Genomic DNA, 23,873 nt, shown 5'->3' with positions numbered 1-23,873 from the left:
ATGCTCCCTACGGCAGAGGCATAGGGAACGTCTTTCATGCCATCAATCTCCTTAGAAGTCTTGGGAGACATCTTCTTGGAGAGAGTGACTCCGTGCTTGAAAGGAACATTTCCTTTCTTGGAGTTTTCCATGCTGTATCTTTTGACTATTTTGTCAATGTAAGCAGATTGGGATAATCCTATTATCCGCTTCGATCTATCTCTATAGAGTCGAAGACCCAGTATATAGGAGGCTTCTCCAAGATCTTTCATGGAGAATTGCTGCGAAAGCCATACTTTCACCGTAGTTAACATTCCTACATCATTCCCAATGAGTAGAATGTCATCTACATACAGAACCAAGAAGGTAACCTTATCCCCACTGTACTTCCTGTAGACACAGGGTTCATCCGGATTCTGCTCGAAGTCAAACGATTTGACAGCAGAGTTAAAACGGATGTTCCAACTTCTAGAAGCTTGCTTAAGCCCATAAATGGATCTGTTAAGTTTACATACCATGTTTTCCTGACCTGCAGCAATGAAGCCTTGCGGTTGCTGCATATAGATATCTTCAGTAAGATCTCCATTCAGGAATGCAGTTTTGACATCCATCTGCCAAATCTCATAATCATGGTATGCTGCTACAGCTAGCAGGATCCTAATGGATTTAAGCATGGCCACAGGCGGAAAGGTTTCCTCATAATCGATGCCCTCTTTCTGAGTGTACCCTTTCGCCACCAGACGAGCCTTGAAGGTCTCAACTTTACCATCGGGGCCCTTCTTCCTCTTGTAAATCCATTTGCAACCGATTGCCTTTACCCCGGAGGGCGGATCTACTAAAGTCCAGACTCCATTGGTCTCCATTGAGTCCATCTCTGCCCTCATGGCCTCCACCCATTTCTGGGAATCTATGTCCAACATAGCTTCCGCGTAAGTCACGGGATCCTCCTCACTAGTCAAGGTTTCCACCAGGTAACTATCCTGGTCATAACCATAACGGACTGGTGGCCTGGATGCCCGAGTGGATCTTCTAAGTTGGTCACTACCTGGAACTTGTGGGACATCTCCCACTGCTCCTGAGCTCTCCTCATCAAGAACAACTTCCTGACGATGGGTGTCCAGGATATAGTCGGTTTCCAAGAATTGCGCATTTCGACTGCAGAACACTTTCTGCTCACTTGGGTCATAGAATAGGTAACCTACAGAGCCTTTTGGGTAGCCTACAAATAGGCAACGACTGGTCTTAGATTCCAACTTGTCTGCACTCGTTCTTTTAACGTGTGCTGGACAACCCCAAATCTTCAAGTGTCTGACACTTGGTTTCTTTCCGGTCCAAAGTTCATATGGAGTATTCGGAACCGATTTGGTTGGAACCCGATTCAGCACGTAAATCGCAGTCTCTAATGCGTAACCCCAAAAGGATGTGGGTAACTCTGAGTGTATGAGAAGCGACCGGACCATATCTAATAAGGTCCTATTCCTCCTCTCTGAAACACCGTTAAGTTGTGGTGTAGCAGGAGGAGCTAATTGTGATACTATCCCATTGTCCTTTAAGTAGTCTCTGAATTCGTCAGAGAGATATTCGCCACCTCGATCGGATCGAAGGGCTTTAATTTCTCTCCCTAACTGTTTCTCGACCTCTTGTCTAAACTCTTTGAACTTTTCAAAGGATTCAGACTTGTCTCATTAGGTACACGTAACCATATCGTGAAAAATCATCTGTGAAGGTGATGAAATACACGTGTTGATTTCGTGTCTTAACACTCAGGGGACCACATACATCAGTATGTATTAGGTCAAGTGTGCCTGTACATCTTTCAGGCTTACCGTTAAATGGCCGTTTTGTCATCTTGCCTTGTAGGCAAAGCTCACAGGTGGGAAGATCTTCTACAGCTAGAAAATCCAAAGGATCATCCTTTACCAACCTTGTGATTCGGTCAACACCGATGTGGCCAAGTCGGTAATGCCACAGACACGTGGGATTAACTGTATCACGGGCTCTCTTCTTGGGGATTTCAGCCGACGTAGTTTCGGTTATGTTAGTTTCTAGAGAAGGATGTAGAACATAGAGACCATTCTCCAGTTCCCCGTATGTGATGAATCTGTTGTTTCTTTTAATAGTAATCATATTACTAAAGAAAACAGAATAACCATCTGCACACAGTTTTGAGACAGAAATCAAATTTCTTCTTAAATTTTGTACATAAAGACAATCTTTCAGTACAATTATTCCTTCTCTAAAACATAATTCCACGGTTCCTATGGCCGCGGCTGCAACAGTTGCAGTAGTCCCCAAGTAGAGTGTTACTTCTCCTTCACTCAGCCTTCTGCTTACCTTGAACCCCTGCAGTGAGTTACACGCATGAGTTGAAGCCCCGGAGTCAATACACCAGGACGCAGAAGCTACCAACAAATTGGTTTCTATAACACAAGTTTCGAAGTTACCTTTCTTGGATTCCAGGTAGGTAGGACAATTCCTTTTCCAATGGCCGGTCTTCTTGCAAAAATGACAGGCATCTGATGCCTTGTCCTTCCTCTGTTTCTTGGGTTTGGCAGCCTTTTTCTGGGGCTTTCTCTTCGCCTTCCTTTTCTTGCCCGATTTGCCAGTTTCAACAAGCATGGCAATGGGCTCATCCTTTTTAATCAATTCTTCGGCCCTCTGCAACATATTGCTGAGTTCCTGCAAGCTGACGTTCAACTTGTTCATGTTATAGTTCATGATGAATGGATTAAAGGATGGAGGTAGAGAGTTGAGAATAGCATCGATTTGAGTTACCAGATCCAGCCCGGATCCAAGAGCCTCTAGTTCGTTGATATAGCCCATCATCCGGAGACAATGGTCGTGAACTTGTTGGCCCTTGGTCATCTGCGCGGTCATGAACTGTTTCAAGACCTTCTGCCGAGTAGAACGATTCTGCTCTTCGTACATTGTCCTAAGACTGTCCAATACGTCCTTAGCAAGTTCGATCTGATCGAACTGCCTCTGAATTGGATTGTCTAAGGAGGCAATGATATAGCAGCAGGCAAGGGAGTTTTTCTCCTCCCATTCTTGGTATTCTCTTCTTCGGGCCTCAGAAGCCCTATCCCCCGGACGATCCGGGGCAGGATTCTTGGCTACCTTGTCCAATTTCTCAGAGGTTAAGACCAACATAAGGTTCCTGTACCAGTCAGCATAGTTTGGGCCTTTCAACTTGTTGTCATCAAGTAGCTTTGCAAATGATCCGTTTGCCATTTTCTTATAAAAGAGCAAACATCAGTCCACAACCTAATTTGATTCATGTTCATTTCATAGATATGGATTTTAATCTACGATCCATTTCCATTTATTCGTCTCTGAGATTTCCCTCCTTTCTCAGTGACGGAGACTACGGGTTGTCTCTAGAAATGTGGGAAATCACATAGGGTGCATGAGGCCAACTGTTTCAGCTGCAAAACCCCACCACCTTTCTGTGAAGGATCATATCCACTCATCATATGAGTTTTCCTTTTGGCCTCTGTCAGACAAGGTTCAGAGCCGTTTTCAGGTAAACCTTTCTGTCCAGTGAGTGCTTACCCATCATATTCGTGAACGCCAAGGTACCGTGAGAGAGTTCCCATTTTCTGGTGAAGCCCCTCCCACATCGGTCTATGATGCCCCTATCATCTTATGAAACATTTAGACAAGCCCAACAGCAAATGGATAGCCCATTTTCTGGTGCGTTTCCTCATTACTAAAGGGCCCATCCTCGTGCTAATGATGGAAGGCCTTTAAAGAGTTCATCATATGAATCTCCCTATCACTTGCACTCATATCATCTGGAGGGAACAGATAATTACGCCCTAGTTCTATCTTTAGGTCAAACCAAAGTGGCTCCCACTAACTTTCATAAAGCCAGATTTTGGTGGGCCTAAATCGGCTAGGGTTCCGCACGAGACCTCATGATGAGGTGTGGGGCCCACCACTAAGGGAGGTCATCCAATGACCAAAAGGGACACCATGGCAATGATGTGCATTCAGCCATGGTGTGCGAAAGAGCCACTGTCGATTGAGCATGGGCCAAGTACTTATGGCCCATGTACGTAGCACATCACATGCAGGGATAAATTGATCCAATCAATTAATTATCTGTAAAGCCCATTTGAAGCCCATTTTAAATCCATAATATTAACCATTAATATTATCTAGGTATATGGGCTGAACGGTTCAACCCATATAGCTTTATGTGTTGAGTGGGCTTTTAGCAGTTTTAACTGTTTAAAACTGGGCTTTTACAGGTTGGGTCGAATTAACCATTTAATTAAATATCAATCCTTAGGCCCATCAGTGGGAAAATTAGGGCTGACTTTCAGCCTTGATTAAACCCTAGATTTGGTCCAAACAGTTTGAACCAATCTTGGTTCGAATGGGTCTAGGGTTTGATTTTTAATCAAATCTTTAATTCAAGAAAATAATCTGAAATTAATTACTGATAAAAGAAAAACAAGAATCAGTAAATCAGGGCTGTTCGCACAATCCATCCTGCAAAACAGAGGTTAGATCACAGAATGCAGTTTCACAAATTGCAAATCGCAGATAGCGATTTTCCCATCTGCGAAATCTTCTTCTCTGCGAAAAGGAGTTCACGCCCAAGGAAGGATTATACCTGATCTGAACAAAAAGGAGTGGGAAGGATTATACCTGATACGGAAAAATAATGTCTCCCAACGAAGGTGTTCACGCCCAAGGAAGGATCCAAAGACTGCTCCCACTGAAGATGGCGCAGTGCAGGTGGAGCAGAATCAGCAGTGTTCTTCTCCAAGAACTCTGTCCTTCGCAGGAATCAGCAAGATGGTACGTGAGCACAGCTTCCTTTCAATCCTTTCTCAAAGGACTGATGTCAAGATCCAATCTTGACTTCTCCCACAAGTGGAGATCGAATTGGCAAACAGGGCGGCAAGAACAGGGAGGCGGCAAGAGAGTATTTGCACGGAGCAGAATTCTCTCTTCTTGATTTCAGCACTAAAGAAAACCTGATGATCTGTGTGTTGTGTATATCTAAAGGCTGCCGCCCCCTTCTTCTTTTATATTCTTAAAGGGATCATCTCCTAATCAGATTAGGAGTTGCTAATCCAAATCATATTTGGGTTAGAAGTCCCTTTAAGTAATAAGGGATAATCCTTATCTTATCTGGAGATCAGATCAGCCATCTCCTAATCTGATTAGGAGGTTTCCAGATCTAAATCTTATTTAGATCTTGGACTCTCTAAGTGGATAGGGTCTAAGCCCAATCCTATTAGCTGATCCACTTCAGATTTCGCCCCTTTATTAACTAAATAAACAGCCCAGTTCGAAATGGGCTTTAGGCCCATTAAGCTTATGTGCTCACTTAACCCTCTTAACTGCTGCCCAGTTGGGCTTCCTTGTATGGCGTGGGACCCAAGCATTGATCTACACATCAGCCACATGGGTTCGGCCCAGCCTTTGTTACAAGGCCTGGCCGAATACACTGTTAAAGACAGTGCACCCCCTGAAACCCATCAAATGGGCTCTACGGGCCCAACACTTACCCTAAGAGGTCCCTGGGCCAAGCCACCTTGTAACACCCAGGGACTGTGGGAAAATGCAAGATTAGCCCATCAGGTATTATCCTCAATGGTCTTACACTTAACCTCTCAGCCCATAATGATCGTACACTGCCCGACAAGAGAGGATCTCTCCCTCTGCTGCAAGGAACAGTGTTGCACTCTCCACTCATGGATCCCAGGAATTAAAACCTTTTGCAAACCTTTTAGAAACTATAATATATATACTTTTATATCTCATATAAAATATATTTTGCAAAACAAATCTCAACAGTTGAAATTGGCTGCCGACAGTCTTGGTTTCCATCAGAGAGAGTGCATCCCCAATCATTACCTTTGTCCGACAAAGGGGCTGATCCTGTCACTATGATCACCCACTCAGATGAATTCTCGGACTGTCCCAACATACCCAGGTTTTGACCCCCGCTAAGGATCTCACTGATTGGTACATCAAAGATAGCCCAATCCGACACCTAGTGCAGTATCATAATCGAGTCTAGGGGTCGGGTGTAACTTTCCAGTTTTGCCCATCAATCTCCAAGGTCCAGGGCAATACTGGAAATCTGGTCCAGTTCAAAGATTCAATTAATCCTACACTGTATGTGCCTAGGGTCTCACCCTGGCAGCTGAGACAAGCCACCCCAACCGACTTGGTGGCACTACAGTGTCAGCCTTGTCAGGATAGGTCTCCCCAGACCGACCCACTGGCTGTGAACATTCTAAACTAACACGAGTCTCATTAAGTGTCCAGTTTAAGGGTATTACACAGAAACATACCAAGAGAACATGAATCAAATATGTATCTTTATTCATTTACAATAAACTCATAAAGTACATCATTCTGATTGAAGCTAAGGGCATACAAAACTGTCTAACAGTTTCTGTCTCTCACCTTTCCGCTTCCCATTGTGAGTTTGTTTCTCTGTTATCCTCTATATCTACACCTAAGGATGTTGAAGAGGCTCTTACCTCATCAAGGTGGCATAAAGCTATGGAAGAGGAACTCTCTGCCCTTCATCACAATCATACATTGGAACTCACCAATCTTCCCCCAGGTAAGCATGTTGTTGGTTGTAAATGGGTGTATACTGTTAAGTTATATGCTTCTGTGGCAGTCCTAATATTACTTCTGTAGTCATCCTGTCCCAAACTTAAGTGGGGGCAGTTTAGTCTTTGTACACTAATTAGAATCCCTAATTCATATTATGGTCGACCAGTAGGGTTTAGCCTGCTAAGTTCGACTGTTTCTTTCGTTCTCTACTAGTTTGTATTGCTGATGTTGGATTGAAGTCTTTGTATGTATGAGTATTCGGCTGATAAGAGTTCTTATTAGCCTAAAGTTTAAGTTGTCCTGTACTGGGCCTTTGTTAATGAGCCTAATCCTGTTTAATGTTTTAAGTTGTTTGGGTGTCCCATCACTAATCAGGGGCATTCTAGTAACTTTCTGTATCATTGTACTACACCATAATATAAATAATAGTACTGTCGACTGAGCAGTGCAGTTCGACATTCCAGCATCTCTTCTTCTTCTTCTTCTCTTTTCTGCTACTTCGGCTACAGTAATTTAGCTTTCATGGTATCAGAGCATTAGCTTCTTCCTGGTTTCAGCCGGCACACACTCTCTTCTCTTGCTGTCTTTTCATCTTCTCTCTTCCTTTTCTGGGTTGCTGTAGTGAAGACCTAGGGGTGTAAGAGAGTAAAGCAAGTTCGAACCTAGGGTTTCTCTTGGTTGTAGGACTCAAGGGAAGTAAGACCCAGAAGTAGATGTCCTACTAGGTTATTTCCAGCAAATAGTAGCTATTTGGCTACTAAGAGAGGTCTGTGTAGGACAGACCTAGTTGAGGACTGATTTCAGCAGTCCTAGCACTAGCCGAAAGGGGCTTAGCTACTTCTACAGTTGCAGCTTCGGTGCTCCAGCAAGACTTGCACAGACTTAGCTTCTTCTACAGGGCCACTGTTCACTTGCTACTGTTGCAGCCTCGAACTGTTCACTCGCTACTGTACCCGAACTGTTGCAGTTTTTGGTTCAGCCCAAGTGAAGTCTATCTAGTGTTCTACCAGCACTGTGAACACTTCTACCAGCACTGTGAACACTTCTACCAGCATAGCAATGTGGCAAACAGCTCCAAGTTCAGGGTGGTTATCAGTCCGAAACCCCTCACCACTGCTGTGAGATTACCTAGGGAGTTGCCAGCTCCAGATTGTTCAGCACTGTGAACCCTAGTTGAGGACTGATGTCAGCAGTCCTAGTATTGGCCGCAAGGAAGGGCACTCTCTTTACAGTTGCAATACTCAAATTTCAAGTGGAGTCTGCATAGCACAATAGTTGAGAACCCTTAGCTTCAGGTTGGTTACCAGCCCAGAACTCCTTGCTTGCTGTTGTAACTGAACTGTCTCAAAACTGTGACAGTCTCGGCAAGTTTGAAACTGTGTCGAGTGCTATCAGAACCTGCTGTGATCATTTCATCTAATCAGATCTGCTCCAGAACTGGTTCAGAACCTTCGGAACTGCTTCGGCTAGTCTTAACCAGTGTCACCTACACAGTGGCTGCAGTCAAGATGTCTTCAATACCCAGAGATGTTTCTTCTAGAGATAACAGGCCTCCGGCAAGTGGGAATTTTGTCGCCAGCAACAATGATGACAACTCACAAAATACACCAACAGTGTCTTCTTCTCCTATGGGACAGGTTGCTGATTCCTCTGGAACTGGTACATTGGGCTTCACTGCTAGTGAGGTTGAGGTCCTTAGCAGGGCATTAGCCCATCTAAGAAATAATTCTTTTGCTTCTACATCTCTTGCTAGATCAGGTACAGCCTCTGCCTTCAGTGCCACTGGCTCTATTGACTCTACTTCTTGGGTTATTAATTCCGGTGCTACTGACCATATGACACATATGTCTTCCCTATTCTCTTCATATCAATTGTTGTCTGGTCAGGATAAGATGAGAGTTGCTGACGGGTCTTTCTCCACTATCTCTGGAAAGGGAATTGTTGACCTAAGCAAGGACCTCTCTCTTAAATCAGTTTTACATGTTCCCAGTCTTACCTCAAATCTTTTGTCTGTTTCAAAACTTACCAAAAATTTGAACTGCAGTATAACCTTTTTTCCTACTCATTGTGTCTTCCAAGACAGATTGACAAGGAGAACGATTGGGTGCGGTCATGAGTATGGAGGCCTCTACTACCTTGATGCAGACATCGGCTCAGCCTTATAAGCATCTGCTACTAGTAATCCGGAAAGTGTGGAGTCAATAGCTAAGCTGCATCTTTGGCATGCTAGGCTAGGTCATGTGTCTTTCTTATTAGAAATGTTGTTTCCCGAATTGTTTAAGGGCATTCCAAGTCAGAGTCTAACCTGTGAAGTATGTCAAATGTCAAAACAATGTAGAACTGTGTATCCAATTTCCAGCAATGAAATTTGTGCTCCTTTTGATTTGGTTCATTCTGATGTCTGGGGCCCTTCACCCATTGTTTCCTTTGATGGCTTCCGGTACTTTATCAGTTTTATTGACCACTACTCTCGTTGTACATGGATCTACCTGTTAAAAGGACGGGATGAAGTACCACGGATAACCATGGCATTTTGCAAGATGATTGAAACACAGTTTAATAAGAAGATTAAGCAATTCAGGTCAGACAATGCTGCTGAATACTTTGAAAAATCCTTGAACTTATTCATGGAAGATGCTGGCATACTACATCAGTCATCCTGTGCTTATACTCCTCAGCAGAATGGGGTTGTTGAGCGCAAGAATAGACATCTATTGGAGACAGCTCGAGCCTTACTATTCCAACATAAAGTCCCCAAGCAATACCGGTCTCAAGCTGTACTTTGTGCATCATATCTAATAAACCGGATGCCATCTAAGGTGTTGGGTATGAAAACCCCTTTCTCTGTTTTGTGCCCCACTCTTCCAGACTTTCCCCTTCCTCCTCAGGTCTTTGGCTGTATATGTTTCATACATGCGAAGGATCCAAAGAAGACCAAGCTGGATCCTAAGGCTACAAAGGGAATATTCTTGGGGTACTCTCCTACACAAAAGGGTTACAAGTGTTATGACCCTGTCTCCAAGAGAAAGTATGTCACCAGAGATGTGGTGTTCTTTGAGTCTCAACCCTATTTTCAGTCTTCTCAGAATCTTCTTCAGGGGGAGACTAGTGGGATGGAAGAGGATTCTCATTCTCCCTCCTTTTTTGTTCCCCTATCTGCCTCGGGTCTTCCATCCTCTCATCCTATCTGCAGATGTTCTTGAAGGCTCCAGTAGGCAACAAAAAGAGATACTTACATACAACAGAAGAAAAAGAGGTCCTCAACCTCATGACAGCAACCAGTTGGACTCGGATCAATCTGTCTCTACAATCCAAGGTAATTTCAACTCTCATACTTCTGATTTGGATCTTCCTATTGCTCTTCGTAAGCCTATCCGCTCTTGCACCACCCAACACCCCATTGCTGATTTTGTTTCTTACTCACATTTATCTCCTGCCTATCACTCCTTTGTGTTTGTTCTTTCCTCTGTGCGTGTTCCTTCTAGGTACTCAGAGGCTGTGTCTGATCCAAGGTGGAAAGAAGCTATGAATGAAGAGATGAAAGCCCTAATGAAAGCAAGAACTTGGGAATTAGTGGATCTTCCAGAGGGGAAGACCACTCTTGGGTGCAAGTGGGTGTTTACTGTAAAGCACAGGGAGGACGGGTCCATTGAAAGGTACAAGGCCAGACTTGTGGCAAAGGGGTTTACTCAGAAAGAAGGGATTGACTACAAAGAAACCTTTGCCCCGGTAGCAAAGCTCAACACAATTCGGGTTCTATTGTCACTAGTAGCAAATTTTTCATGGGAACTTCATCAGCTGGATGTGAAGAATGCCTTCTTAAATGGTGACCTTCATGAAGAGGTATTTATGGAACCTCCACCAGGCTATGACTTTAGTAGAAAGTTGTGCAAACTGAGGAAAGCATTATATGGGTTGAAGCAATCTCCCCGTGCATGGTTTGAGAGGCTCTGTGGGGCCATGAAGAAAGTGGGGTACACTCAGAGTGGTGCAGACCATACCTTGTTCATAAGGAGACAGGATAGCAAACTTACTGCACTCATTGTTTATGTGGATGATATGGTAATTACCGGGAATGACTTGGAAGAGATAAAAGACTGAAGGAGTTTCTAGCTTCTGAATTTGAGATCAAAGACTTGGGTCATTTGAGATATTTTCTTGGGATTGAAGTTGCCAGGTCAAGAGAGGGAATCTACATATGTCAGCGGAAGTATGTTTTGACCTCCTAGAGGAAACAGGCATGATGGGGTGCAGGCCAGCAGATACTCCAATGGAACAGAACCATGGCCTACAGGAATCAGTGGGGGAGGACTACTGTGATAAAGAGAGATACCAAAAATTGGTAGGGAAGCTGATATACTTATCCCTCACTCAGCCAAATATTGCTTATGTTGTGCATGTTGTTAGTCAATTTATGCACTCTCCAAAGATTCCTCATATGAAAGCAGTTGAAAGGATTCTCAGGTACTTGAAGACTTGCCCAGGGAAGGGAATTCTCTTCAGGAAAAACAATAGAATTGAAATTGAAGCCTACACTGATGCAGATTGGGCTGGGTCTGTTGGAGACAGGAAGTCAACCTCAGGTTATTGTACATTTGTGGGAGGAAACCTGGTCACATGGCGCAATAAGAAGCAGAATGTAGTGGCTAGATCAAGTGCAGAAGCAGAGTATCGAGCTATGGCCCACGGGGTTGCTGAACTCTTATGGCTCAGAACTCTTCTTAGTGAACTTGGCATTAAGGCTAAAGGTCCTCTCAGGCTGTATTGTGACAATAAAGCTGCCATCAACATTGCCAGCAATCCCGTGCAGTATGACAGGACAAAACATATTGAGATTGATCGGCACTTTGTTAGAGAAAGAATTGTCTCGGGTGAACTCTATGTGCCTTATACTCCATCTGAGATGCAAATTGCGGATGTATTGACTAAAGGGCTGGCAGCAGCAAAGTTTAGGGACATTCTTGGCAAGCTAAACATGATTGATATCCATGCTTAGCTTGAGGGGGAGTGTTGGATTGAAGTCTTTGTATGTATGAGTATTCGGCTGATAAGAGTTCTTATTAGCCTATACTTAAGTTTAAGTTGTCCTGTACTGGGTCTTTGTTAATGAGCTTAATCCTGTTTAATGTTTTAAGTTGTCTGGGTGTCCCATCACTAATCAGGGGCATTCTAGTAACTTCCTGTATCATTGTACTACACCATAATATAAATAATAGTACTGTTGATTGAGCAATGCAGTTCGACATTCCAGCATCTCTTCTTCTTCTTCTTCTCTTTTCTGCTACTTCGGCTACAGTAATTTAGCTTTCAGCTGAAACTACTTCTGTAACATGTATTAGAGCGCTAAGCAAAGGAGAAGAAGGCTGCGGCTTCAAGTTTCCTATTCTGCGATCTCTCCTTCTGTTTTCTCCTCTGGGCTGCGAAATCTGAGGTACTCAGTCTGATAACTGCAGCACCTTTTTAATTTTTTTAGGACTGCCACAATCCCTATTACAAGTGTTAGGAAGGTGCGGCAGCCCTAGGATATCAGTTTCATACTGCTGTCACCATGTGTGACAGCTCTAGTCGTGTGGTGGTGTTTGTGATGTTCACCCTCTATTGAGCAGTTTCAAGAGGGTTTGTGTGTGGTTGTTTGAGTTGTTGAGTTGCTGTCATGGTGATTAATGTTTCCGAGTAATCAGTAGTGGTGTGAACAAGAAAAAAAAAATTCTGCTTGAAGGAGTGGCCGAATTTTTTTTCTGACTAGTAGTTTACATCAATATTTTAATCTGAATGGAAGGAGTGACCGAATAGTTTACATCAATATTCTGACTAGTAGTTGCTGTCTGAATGGTAGTTTACACAAATTTTTTAATCTGAAATGGTAGCTGAACCTATCTGAAACATCAAGCTCTTGATCTAAATGTTAGTTTACATCACGGTTGCTGATTGTGACTGGTTGTGAGACTATTATCAGTGTTTGGAGACTGCTATAGTGTTACCTTGACAGCAGTACTCATTTGGTGACTGAGGATTCAGCATTAGAAGTAGCATTGGGGGGACATAATGGCAGCAATTGGAGATGGTGGTAGTGATCAGAAACCTGGTGTGATGATTCCCTCAGACTATCTAGGTGTGCAGATGACTTCAATTAAACTCAATGGTGAGAATTATGTTCCATGGGCCAAGTCAGTGGAAGTTTTTCTCAAGGCAAAGAGGAAAGTGAAACATGTGAATGAAGATAAACCATCCACTGAATCTCCAGGGTTTGATGACTGGGAACAAGAAGATGCCCAAATCATGACATGGTTGTGGAACAGTATGGAACCCAAAATAAGTGTCAACTTTATGTTCTTAGATACAGCTAAGGACATATGGGAACATGCCAAGAAGCTTTATTCTGGATAGGATAATACTACGAGGGTATATCAGCTCTATCAGGAGTATTTCAATCTGCAGCAAGGGAATCAAACCCTAGAAGAGTACTATACTAGTATGAGAAACCTCAGAAATGAACTCAATGTCTATCGTCCCCTAACTCCAGATGTTAAGGTTCAGCAACAACAGAGGGAGCAACTGGGTGTCACTAGATTCTTAGTGGGGCTGAAATAAAGTATGAACCAATTAGAACACAAATATTGGGAGGCTCTACTCTTCCTAACTTGAGGAAGTATTTGCACGGCTTCGCAGGATTTTTTGGGATCCACAAAGAGTACCACACCATCTGACAGATCAGTATTTGTGGTAGCTAGAGGAGGTGGACGTGGTAATAGAGGGGGAGGACATGCATCTCGAGGAGGTCGTGGTGGTTCCATATTTGGCCATGGTAGTGGTTGTGACTCAAGGGGAGTGTTAGAGTTGGCTAAGGAGGGGTATTCCAGTCTTTTCTGTTTAAGTAATATGTTAATTACATGTCCCATACATAAGTAGGGGCATATTTGACTTCGTACACTGTTTTGATAAATATAAATATATGGTCGACTGGGAGAGACTCTTTGTCTTCTCAGTTCGACACTTCTTTCTCTTTCTCTTCTTCTTCTTCTTCTTCCTTCTTTCTCTCTTCTCTCTTTTCTATCACTGAGATCAGTTCGATTGGACTAGTTTCACAAGTAAGAAATAATTGTATTAATATTTCTATAAAGTCATACAAGTAAGAGATTTTGCATATAGTTATAGCATGGAATTATATGACTAAAGCAAATTAATTTCCTGCATATTTTCTCTCTCTAATTTAACCAATGGTAATATGCAATTTTCTGCTGCAGTTATACCTTGTTCAAGATGTTTGATGATCTTATACTTCTAGCAAAAGGAGGTCTTACTGTGTACCATGGACCAGTGAAGAAAGTGGAGGAATATTTTGCAGGCCTTGGGATCCATGTTCCTGATCGTGTTAATCCTCCAGACCACTTCATTGACATTCTGGAGGGTATTGTAAAACCAAGCACTAGCTCAAATGTGAGTTATCAAGAGCTTCCTGTCAGATGGATGCTTCATAATGGTTATCCAGTACCCCCAGACATGATGGAGACTGTAGGTGGGATTGATATGCCCTCAACAAGTGTAAATCCAAGCAATGAAACAAATTCCATTGCCGCAAATGGAGAACAATCTTTTGCTGGAGATTTGTTGCAGGATGTGAAGTGTAATGTTGAGCTTAAGCGGGACAATATCCACCACAATTTCTTGAAGTCCAAAGATCTATCAAACCGAAAAACTCCTGGTGTATCGCAACAATATAGATACTTCCTTGGAAGGTAGATACTGATTCTTTTCTTTCTGGTACATACAGTCAAACATTCTTAATTTTCTTCTAATGTATTGGAAAAGAATGAAAGAGGCAAACCCTGGATCAAAAAGAATAGCTGTATCTGATGGAGTCCTAATTTATATCCATAACAATCTTTCAGAAGTTGACACTGTAAAATTATTAAGCATTCTGTTACTTTCATAATCCATACATTAAAATAATTAAGGAGAATAAGTGGGTAAACTTAGTTATTGCTTATGTGTGTATGGATCTGCATGCATGCATCTGTGATAATATGCTGTCCTCTTTTATTTCTCTGCATTTCTCTGAAGTGTTCAGAAACAACAGATGGCACACCTAAATATCCCCCATGGTTTCTGGTATGGGGTGAATACTCAGGGTGAATACTCATAGGGGTAAATATTTCTTCTGTTCTGGTCTATGGAGTTCTTATTGCTTTAGTGGAGCAGCATGGATCTGGCTCCAATAGAGACTGTATATCATGGTGAATATATATCCTATAGTTCTGATGGTATCAATAAAATTTACCAGTTAATTTAAAAAAAAAAAAGGCTTCTTTAATATGTGGCAATATGTTCTGAAGTTGCTGCCATGTTTGGGATCAAAGACTTTAGATGGACTCCCACCCCCAAAAAAGGGGGTTTGTTCATTCTAGTGAACTTTTGCAAATTGTTATTTTTTTTATTAGTGTGGATCTTTTGTAAATTATTTCTTGAACAGTTTGTATCTGATGAGATATACTTGTACCATTTTCCAGGGTTGGTAAGCAAAGACTACGGGAAGCTAGAATACAAGCAGTAGACTTTTTGATCTTATTGCTTGCTGGTGCCTGCTTAGGAACACTTGCTAAAGTGAGTGACGAAACCTTTGGGGCAATTGGCTACACTTACACTGTCATTGCAGTTTGTAAGTTTACTAACTTTATCATGCTTGACTATGCTATTCTTGTAAACCCAAACCCCAGAGATATGTTTGCAGTGATTTGTGTGTGCTGTTATCAGATGAGAAATATAAGAAAGAAGAGAAATAAGAGGAAATACGATGTGTATTTAACCTTAGTGGTCGGCTCACCCTAGTTTACATACTTGTGTATTTAAAACATTGAAAAATTACAATCATGGCCTCCTTTAATAATACACAACAGCAGGACATACTTGGGTGTTTCTACAGCTATCTTACTGCTGAGTTCAACTTGAGCTCTTTAAGCCATGGGTTTAAAGCAATCTACCATGTTTGCAGTGATTTGTGTGTGCTGTTATCAGATGAGAAAAATAAGAAGGAAGAGAAATAAGAGGAAATAGGGTGTGTATTAGCCTTAGTGGTCGGCCCACCCTAATTTATATACTTATGTGTTTAAAACATTGAAAAGTTACAACCATACTTAGGTGTTTCTACAGCTATCTTACTGCTGAGTTCAACTTGAGCTCTTTAAGTCATGGATTTCAAAGGAATTCACTATTTTTGGAGAAACTCTACTCTAGTCTTGCCTCTTCCAAAGCTCTAATCTAGTCTTTATGTCTTACCAAAAAGGGTCATTACACAATGTTGGTTTCATCTATCTGGGTCTTGGGAGAGTTGGACCGAATACAAACTTATCCAGTTATCCGGAGCCATTGCTTGGTGCAATGGTAAAATTCAGACTGACAAGTCTAAGAACACAGATTTGAGTCTGAGAGCAGCTACTTTGTGCAGAAGTGTTCTCTCTTTCAGAACTGTCATTTCCTTTTTGAACATAAATACTCATGATGGGAAATAAAAATGGCAAATTTATCCAGATTTTATGTAGAAAACTAGAAATTAACACTTTTCTTTCCATATTTCCTTCCTCACTTTTTAAATCTTTAATTTCTTGGCTGCAGCTCTCTTATGCAAGATCGCAGCTCTGAGATCATTTTCTCTGGACAAGTTACACTATTGGAGAGAGAGAGCATCTGGCATGAGCAGCCTAGCTTATTTTCTTGCAAAAGATACAATTGACCATTTCAATACACTTGTCAAGCCTCTAGTGTATCTTTCCATGTTCTATTTCTTTAATAATCCACGATCTTCGTTCACGGATAATTACATTGTTTTGTTCTGCCTTGTCTACTGTGTGACTGGTATAGCATATGCATTTGCAATCTTCCTTGAACCAAGCCCAGCCCAACTGGTGAGTTCTGTGGATTTATACTGAAGAAACTCTCAATTTATATATTTTCATTTCTATATGTGATATGTCCTTTTCCCTTCTACTTACAAGATACTTTGGTTTCTGGCAGTGGTCAGTGCTGCTTCCTGTTGTTCTGACTCTAATCGCTACACAGCAAAACAAAAGTCCGTCTATGAAGAGATTAAGTGACTTATGCTACTCAAAGTGGGCTTTGGAAGCATTTGTGATAGCAAATGCTGAAAGGTTTGAACATCCTTTCTTAATGTGAATTAATTTCTTCAATTTTTTACCAAGGTCGTCTTTAAAACACATGTCATGCAAAATGCACTTCTCTTAAAACGCCCCATCATGCATGGACATTGACACTGGTATGATAGGTAAAGTTAAAAATATTGTGGAACTTGGATAAAGGAGTCTTCTTTGATAAGAAAATTTGGGTAATTTATTAATTAAAGGAGGGTCAAACCACAAATACAAGATTGTCATACAACAAAAAGAATGAGATACTATAAATAGTCACATATCATGAGCTGATAACTACACATATCTGTGGAATAGAAACTCCTATTTCACTCTCCCTACAACTCCCAAATTTTACAAAAGGAACATGTTCCGAAAGAAAATGATCCCAAGCACCAAACAGATAGAATGCTAAAACATGAGAACTCCCATGTAATTCATTTGTCTATACTGTACACCCATTATATCTCCAAGAAAAGGAAGAAAATCTAAACATCTCTGGTCATACATGTTCTTCATGTTATACATAAAGGAAGATGCATCTCTATTTCTTCATGTCATACATAATGCATCTGCCCAGCATATGCATGTTAGTTTGCTTCTTTCTTTATTTGCTTCATTCTTTCTGATACTGCAATCATGGTACAACCTCTGATCTTCATATAGTCCTCCCTGTGTCCGTCACGTCAGAGCTGCCTCCTTGTAGCTCCTACTCTCAAGTTAGATGTGTTTTAGTGCAAATATCAAAATGGATGAAATGCCTAAATATGAAAACATTACAATTTACAAGATATGGGTGGAAAATGTTTCACCACTGGATGAAAGTTGCTTGGTGTGAATTGGAGTCCTTTAAAGAAGGTGAATGCCATAAAGGGTGTTGATTTGAAGTAGTTACAGATGACCTTGAGGACTTCTCATTTAACAGAAACAAAGCAGCAGGGGCACATTTTTGTCACAAACCCCCCCCCCCCTTCCCCACATTGTTCTGACCCATCAAAAAGAAAATGCTCTCGATAACCTGCTTGGATTTTATTAGCATTCACTTTGCAAACAAAGTAGGTAATGTGTAAAAAATCAATGATTTCATTGGGTTGCATGGTTCCAACACACTACTAAACTCTCCATTACCTTGGTTTCTGTTGTCTCCAGGTATTCTGGAGTGTGGCTGATAACTCGATGTGGTTCACTTCTGAAGAGTGAGTATGATGTTCATGATTGGAATCTCTGTCTAGTTATCCTTATCCTCTATGGTATAGTTAGTCGTGCTATAGCTTTCTGCTGTATGATTACCTTCCAAAAAAAATAAGTCAGAATTATCATTCTTTTGCCGTTTTTTTTTTCATTTTTTGTACAAAATTGAAAAAGGTTCACCTTTTGAGACTCGTGTACCACAGTAGCTTTCTGAACCATCAGTCATTCCCGGAAAGTGATACAGGCCTTTGTAACCAAGTTGGAATCAGTAGTTAAACATGGCATATGGTATTAAAAATTTTAAATCAGTGGAAGAACATGTTGGACAAAATTATGTAAACTACATCCTGATTCAATTAGCATTGTATTTAGGATTCAATGGACATGAACAATTAATAAAGGTAGCACGTCCAATTTAGGTTTTGTTTCATTTCTTTGCACTCCGTGTGAATCTAGTGGTAAGTGGTTTATGGAAGTTCTTTTTTTTTTGTTTTTGATGAATAACAGAATGATTAAAGCCAAAAGAGATACAACAAGGGTAGCCTTGGTTACCCCTGTAAAGCAGAACAAACAAACAAACACCCAACTTTACTTTGATAATTACATCTGAGCCCAGAAACAAGTTTCCTTGAACACCCCCTGTTTTGCTAACTGATCTGCCATGTTGTTAGCCGATCTTGGAATCCATTGAAAGGCCACTTGCATACCATCTGTAAATCTTTTAATCTTCTTGAATTCTTTTCTAAAAGACCACGGAGCTTGCTCTTTTTTAACTTGTACCAATATCACTTGTTGCCTATTTCCTGTGGATGTGAAACCTTTACTTTTCTGTGGCTCTTGGATATGGAATATACTTACCAAAGATGCATATGTAAGATTCATTTTGAATCCATACGGTGTTCAATGTGCATTTTTGCATGAGGTTTTTTAATAGATAATGAAAGCGTCTGTGACTATTGTAGCCATGCAGGCGTTCTTTGCATTATATTTATGAGTAGCCTTGCAGAGCTATAAATTGATTTTAGAAGGTGAATACTTAGACATGGAAGATATATATGTAGGGGGGCGTTCTCCAACTTAAATTGTTTTTCATGTTGCCAATTTCAAAAACAAATCAAAGCCATCTGGTTTAAAAGCAGATCGTTTCTCAAAACTAAAACACAGAAAACATGTTCTTGATTATGTATACGTTTTTGGTTTTCGAAAGTTTGAAGAGTGACAATTTGTTTTTGCTTTATAAACATGGTTTGAAAAAACAAATAACAAAACCATCTTTCAAAATAAAAACAAAGTTAGGAAACATGTTCTTTGCTGATGTGGCAATTTTGAAAACAAACGGAAACAAAAACGTTCACATTGTTTAACAAAAGGACATATAAATAAAATGAAGCAAAGAAATGGCCGATATCTATTGCGAGGTATTGAATGCTGCAAATAAACGGAGTACTCTACTAGCTACCTGAGCGTCATCATGTTCATTAGCCGAAATTGTTCACTACTAAGGTGCATGTAATCTATAACAAGGTCATTAGATTTGTGTATATGGCTTTGTTCATTTTTAAAAAAGATTTACTTTACTTATCCAGATAAGTGTTATTGTTTCATTAGAATTTTAGAAAGTTATTAACCTTGTAAGTTTACTTACCCGGATAATAAGTTACTTAGGAAACACTTACCCAAGTAAGTGAACTTATTAGTGTTCTTTTGATTCCCAAGAAAAATGGTCAATGGGAATCACAGTGCCACTAATCAACCCCCCCGCTCCCTCTTCAGAATCCGAAGAATGAACAGGGCCTAAACAGCTGATCCATTAAACCACCCAACTTGGCCAATGGTTTCCAGTTTAATAATAAAAAAAATCAAAATTATTTTTTAAACTAAAATAACAAAAATGTTAAAAAAAAAAGAAACATGTTAGAAGCAATGGTTGAGAGTTGACTAAAAAAATCAAAATTATTCTATATATTACTGATCCATCATCTATCTTTACCCTAATATGTTAATCTAAAGGCTAAGATTTTAAATACATATTAAAAATAACTCAACCATTTGAACCGTTCAATCTGGGCGATCAACTGTTGACCCAAAAACTGGTGGATAATCTGTCTCCATATCGACTTTTAGAACCTTGTTAAAATATGTGGCTGTCGTCATCCAAAAGATACCTGAAGTTGGGGAGTCTGGATCTCCTGTTCACACAAACTTTGCCCACGTCTACCTACATAACATCACAGCCACATATGGAGAACATTTCATCCTCCTACATGGTATTATGTAGGGGAAGATGTTCCCAATTCATGGGGATAGTGTGTTGTGAATAGACGTGAGCAGAATTTTCATGAGCAGGAGATCCGGAGTCAAAGTTGGGTCAAATTCTATGTGACGTGCTAACTAACATTAACTCGTTAAGAATTAGGGGGAACGATACTGGTAAAGTTAAAGGATTTGCAGTTACCTATTAGAAACTGGCATTGATAGTGTGTTAACATTAACTCATTATCATATCATATCGATGGGCCATCGAAACATTAAATGAGTTATGGGATTCTGATGTTTTCAAATGTTAAAAGAACTTTTTATAATCCCCTTAAAAATATGAAACAAAAATAAATAAACAAAGTTTATTTATTTGTTGGCCCATTCATGTGTACGATCCACCTTTTGGTCAGTGGTCACCTGAAACGTGTACAATCCACCTATTCATGTGTATCGGGTGTACCAATATATGGAACCTTTTAAAGTCTAAGGCTGAGTTTGGAAAGAGTACAAATGCAAATATGTAAAGTGCAAAACCTTATATTTTGTATGTATTTACGTTTTACATATTTGCATTTGTACGACAACTCATCTATGAGAAATTTTCACTGTTTTTGTAAATTGCCTTGTATTAGAATCGAATGCTCCTAATCACATACCCAAAAGCCCAAATGATAAATCTTGCCCCCTCACTCCTCCATTGCCATTTCAGAGGGCATTCCTGTAGTGGCTTTTGGCTTTTGTGAGGTGGATTCTACCCAGACAGTCTACAAGCAATGTTTGTTTTAAAACCCAGAAAAGCTTAAATTTGCTATCCTTAAGCCAAAAAAGAGAGACTTTTCATTAAATTTTCTTTTAGTGGTTTCTCCAGCATTGAGCTGCTTCAAATCATCCTAAATAAGCTATTTAAAGAGGTTGAAGTAGATAACCCTTCAAATGACCGACGGACATCTGATTTGTACTCTCCATACTGTTTTTTACCAAGCAAGCATAGCTTATAGATTGTATGTGCAGAGCCCAACCTCAGAAGGTCAGAAACCATTGTACTTCAAATGGCCAACTTAAGCCGCTGCGCCAAATAATTAGCTGATGAAAAACTTATTGCCCATGTGTCTAAAGTTAAGTTATCCACAAGTGCTTCATTGGAAGTCCTTTCAGTCTTATTGAGGGCTGATCTGAAGATTTAGCTAATCTGATTCAGCTGCTTTGGAGCGATTGGATAAGCCATTCAAAGAAGCTGAAGCAAACAGCCTTTATGAAGCATGGATTATAGGCCTACAACCATTCAACCTCAGTGTAGAACCCAGGTATTTTATCATTGATGTAGGGCATTATCATTGGTCTCACATCTTTAGTACACAGCATTCAGCTAATCCAAATTTTTTACCAACAGCTGATTTCGGAAGCATAAATTATAGACTGTTGGTGTGGGACCAACCTTAGAAATCCTCCCAAACAGTCACTGTGATTTATTAACAGGAGATTTAAGCTCAGTTTGGAAGGAGTACAAATACAAATATGCAGGGTGCAAAACCTTGTGTTTTGAGTGTATTTGTATTTGTATTTGTTTCTTTCCAAAATAAGTCTTTTTGGAAGGAGTATAAATACAAATATGTAGAGTGCAAAACCTTGTATTTTGTATATATATGCACTATACTTAATTGTATTTGTACTCTTTCCAAACTGAGCTAGGTTTAATTTAGGAAGAGTACAAATACAAATATGTATGGTGCAAATAAAAAGTTTAGAAATGTTGTTTCCAAAGGTGCAAATATGAATATATACGGTTCAAAGCCTTGTATTTTGTATTTCAAAACCTATATTTGCACCATGGTTTTCAAACCGCCGCTAACCCCGGACAGTTGAACCGTTCGGCCTCAAAACCATCCAGGCAACTGATTCTGTTTTACCCCAAACCCGGTCTCTGGCCAAAAATCATTGAATCAGTCAACAACTCATTGATCCAAGCGGTCGAACCATCAACCCATTCAACGGTTTTTGACCGTTTTTTAATTTTTTTTTAATTTTTTGGTAGAACAGGCCATCTGTTTGAACCGGATAGTCAAACCGTTGACCCAGAAACCGATGGCCAAAACTGTTTCGTTTCTGGGTTGTTTTTTAAAACCATGATTTGCACTGTTCATATTTGTGTTTGTACTCTTCCCAAGCTGAGCCATAGGGCTTTTGCTACATTTTTTGTAATTTTAATGTTCCTTATAAAACCAAAGAAGAGAAGGCATTGGTGACTGGTATTAATATTGACAATCTTCTTTTTTCTCCTTTTTTTTCATGACAAACCCATTAATTTCATTCGCTACATCATCATCATCATCCATGCCTTATCCCAACTATATGGGATTGCCTACATAACTCTTGTTTTGCCAATCCAATCTATTTAATTTCATTCACCAATCATTACAGTAAAAAATAAATAAAAGAATCACTTACTAAGACACCTTAGTTAACCATATTAATTAAAACATCCCCTAGTAGTTTGCATTTTAGTAAGACATTCCCCGTAGGTTTCACCCAATTTACTTATTGTTTTGTCCCTCAAACAGAAATGCAATTTGACAATTGATATCCTTACAGGTTGTTTGATCGAAATAATCAATTTCATCCTTGATAATTTTGCTCCTCTTTTCATATTTTGAATGAAGTCGAGAATGGGCAAACACCAAATCCTTTCCGGTTTACTGTTCAAAACTTTATGAGCAGTGGCGGATCTACGTAGAAGCCAGTGTCATGAGCAATTGCCCCTATTGAGATTTAAAAATGGTTTATATGTATATGAAGAAATTTTTTTTCTTTTTACAATTGCCCCCACTCAAATAAAACAATAAGGCGTCAAATAAAATTTGACTTCTTAAATGAGGTATTTTTTTCATGGCTTTAAAAGGCCTAAGAGGTGAGGCCAGAGGTGTGCCCCCACTAATCAAAGGTCTTGGATCCACCACTGTTTATGAGCAGAGTGGGAGAAGTCCATTGAATCTCTTGCTTGATAGGAATCACTACAAACCCTTGATCGAAGAGGAAGAGACATTGTTTGAAGATGAGGAAAACCCTCTCCAGTCTCGAATTCAAAACCTTACCAACAAAGTGGTACATGCTTGATTGGAGCAGTCCATTGAAACTCTTGCTTGATAGGAATCACTACAAACCCTTGATCAAAGAGGAAGAGACATTGTTTGAAGATGAGGAAAACCCTCTCCAGTCTCGAATTCAAAACCTTACCAACAAAGTGGTACATGCTTGCTTAACTAGACCACTTAAAGTTAGAACTATTGGTATTGTTGGAATGCTGATGGAAATATTCCAATCTTAAAAGGTGGTACATTCTGCTTTTCCAAATGCAAAGGTTGCATGTTAGATAACTGAAGGAGAACATGGAGAGAACAAAAAAATTTAAGGAAATTTAGGCTATGTTTGGTTCACTGCTCTAGGCCTCATTCCTCTAATTCTTGCTCATTCTAGGCAAGAATGGGCAAGAATGAATGACATTAGAGTGTTTGGTTACAAAATTCTTGCCATGAGCCACATTCTTTTTAGAATAAAAAATCAGCTCCATAGCACAAAAATTGAGTAACCTGCAACATGAAAAATAATCATGCCCCATCTTGCTCGCCTACAAAACTTCTACCATAGATGTTTACTTTTGCAAAAGCACTTTTATAAAAGTAAATTTATGAAAAGGTAGTTTGTGAAAGTAAAGTACTT

General features: G+C 40.2%; 1 protein-coding gene across 2 annotated transcripts in view; it reads left to right on the top strand.

Annotated features, from left to right (window-relative positions):
• LOC104586363 (ABC transporter G family member 28-like) overlaps positions 1-18,330 on the top strand; it is a 140,015-nt gene extending 121,685 nt beyond the window's left edge. For both annotated transcript variants that reach the window (XM_088897993.1, XM_088897991.1), the window contains 5 exons: positions 13,815-14,306; positions 15,078-15,226; positions 16,180-16,469; positions 16,579-16,712; positions 17,859-18,330. In XM_088897993.1, coding sequence (XP_088754119.1) covers positions 13,815-14,306; positions 15,078-15,226; positions 16,180-16,469; positions 16,579-16,712; positions 17,859-18,015 — 1,222 coding nt within the window. In that variant the 3' untranslated portion in view covers positions 18,016-18,330. The remainder of the gene's footprint in view (positions 1-13,814; positions 14,307-15,077; positions 15,227-16,179; positions 16,470-16,578; positions 16,713-17,858) is intronic.
• Positions 18,331-23,873: the final 5,543 nt, after the last annotated feature.

This window comes from Nelumbo nucifera, chromosome 2, assembly GCF_055504915.1.
Source record: "Nelumbo nucifera cultivar China Antique chromosome 2, China Antique-T2T, whole genome shotgun sequence".
NCBI classification, from domain to species: Eukaryota; Viridiplantae; Streptophyta; class Magnoliopsida; order Proteales; family Nelumbonaceae; genus Nelumbo; species Nelumbo nucifera.
This window is presented reverse-complemented; position numbering and strand designations above follow the sequence as displayed.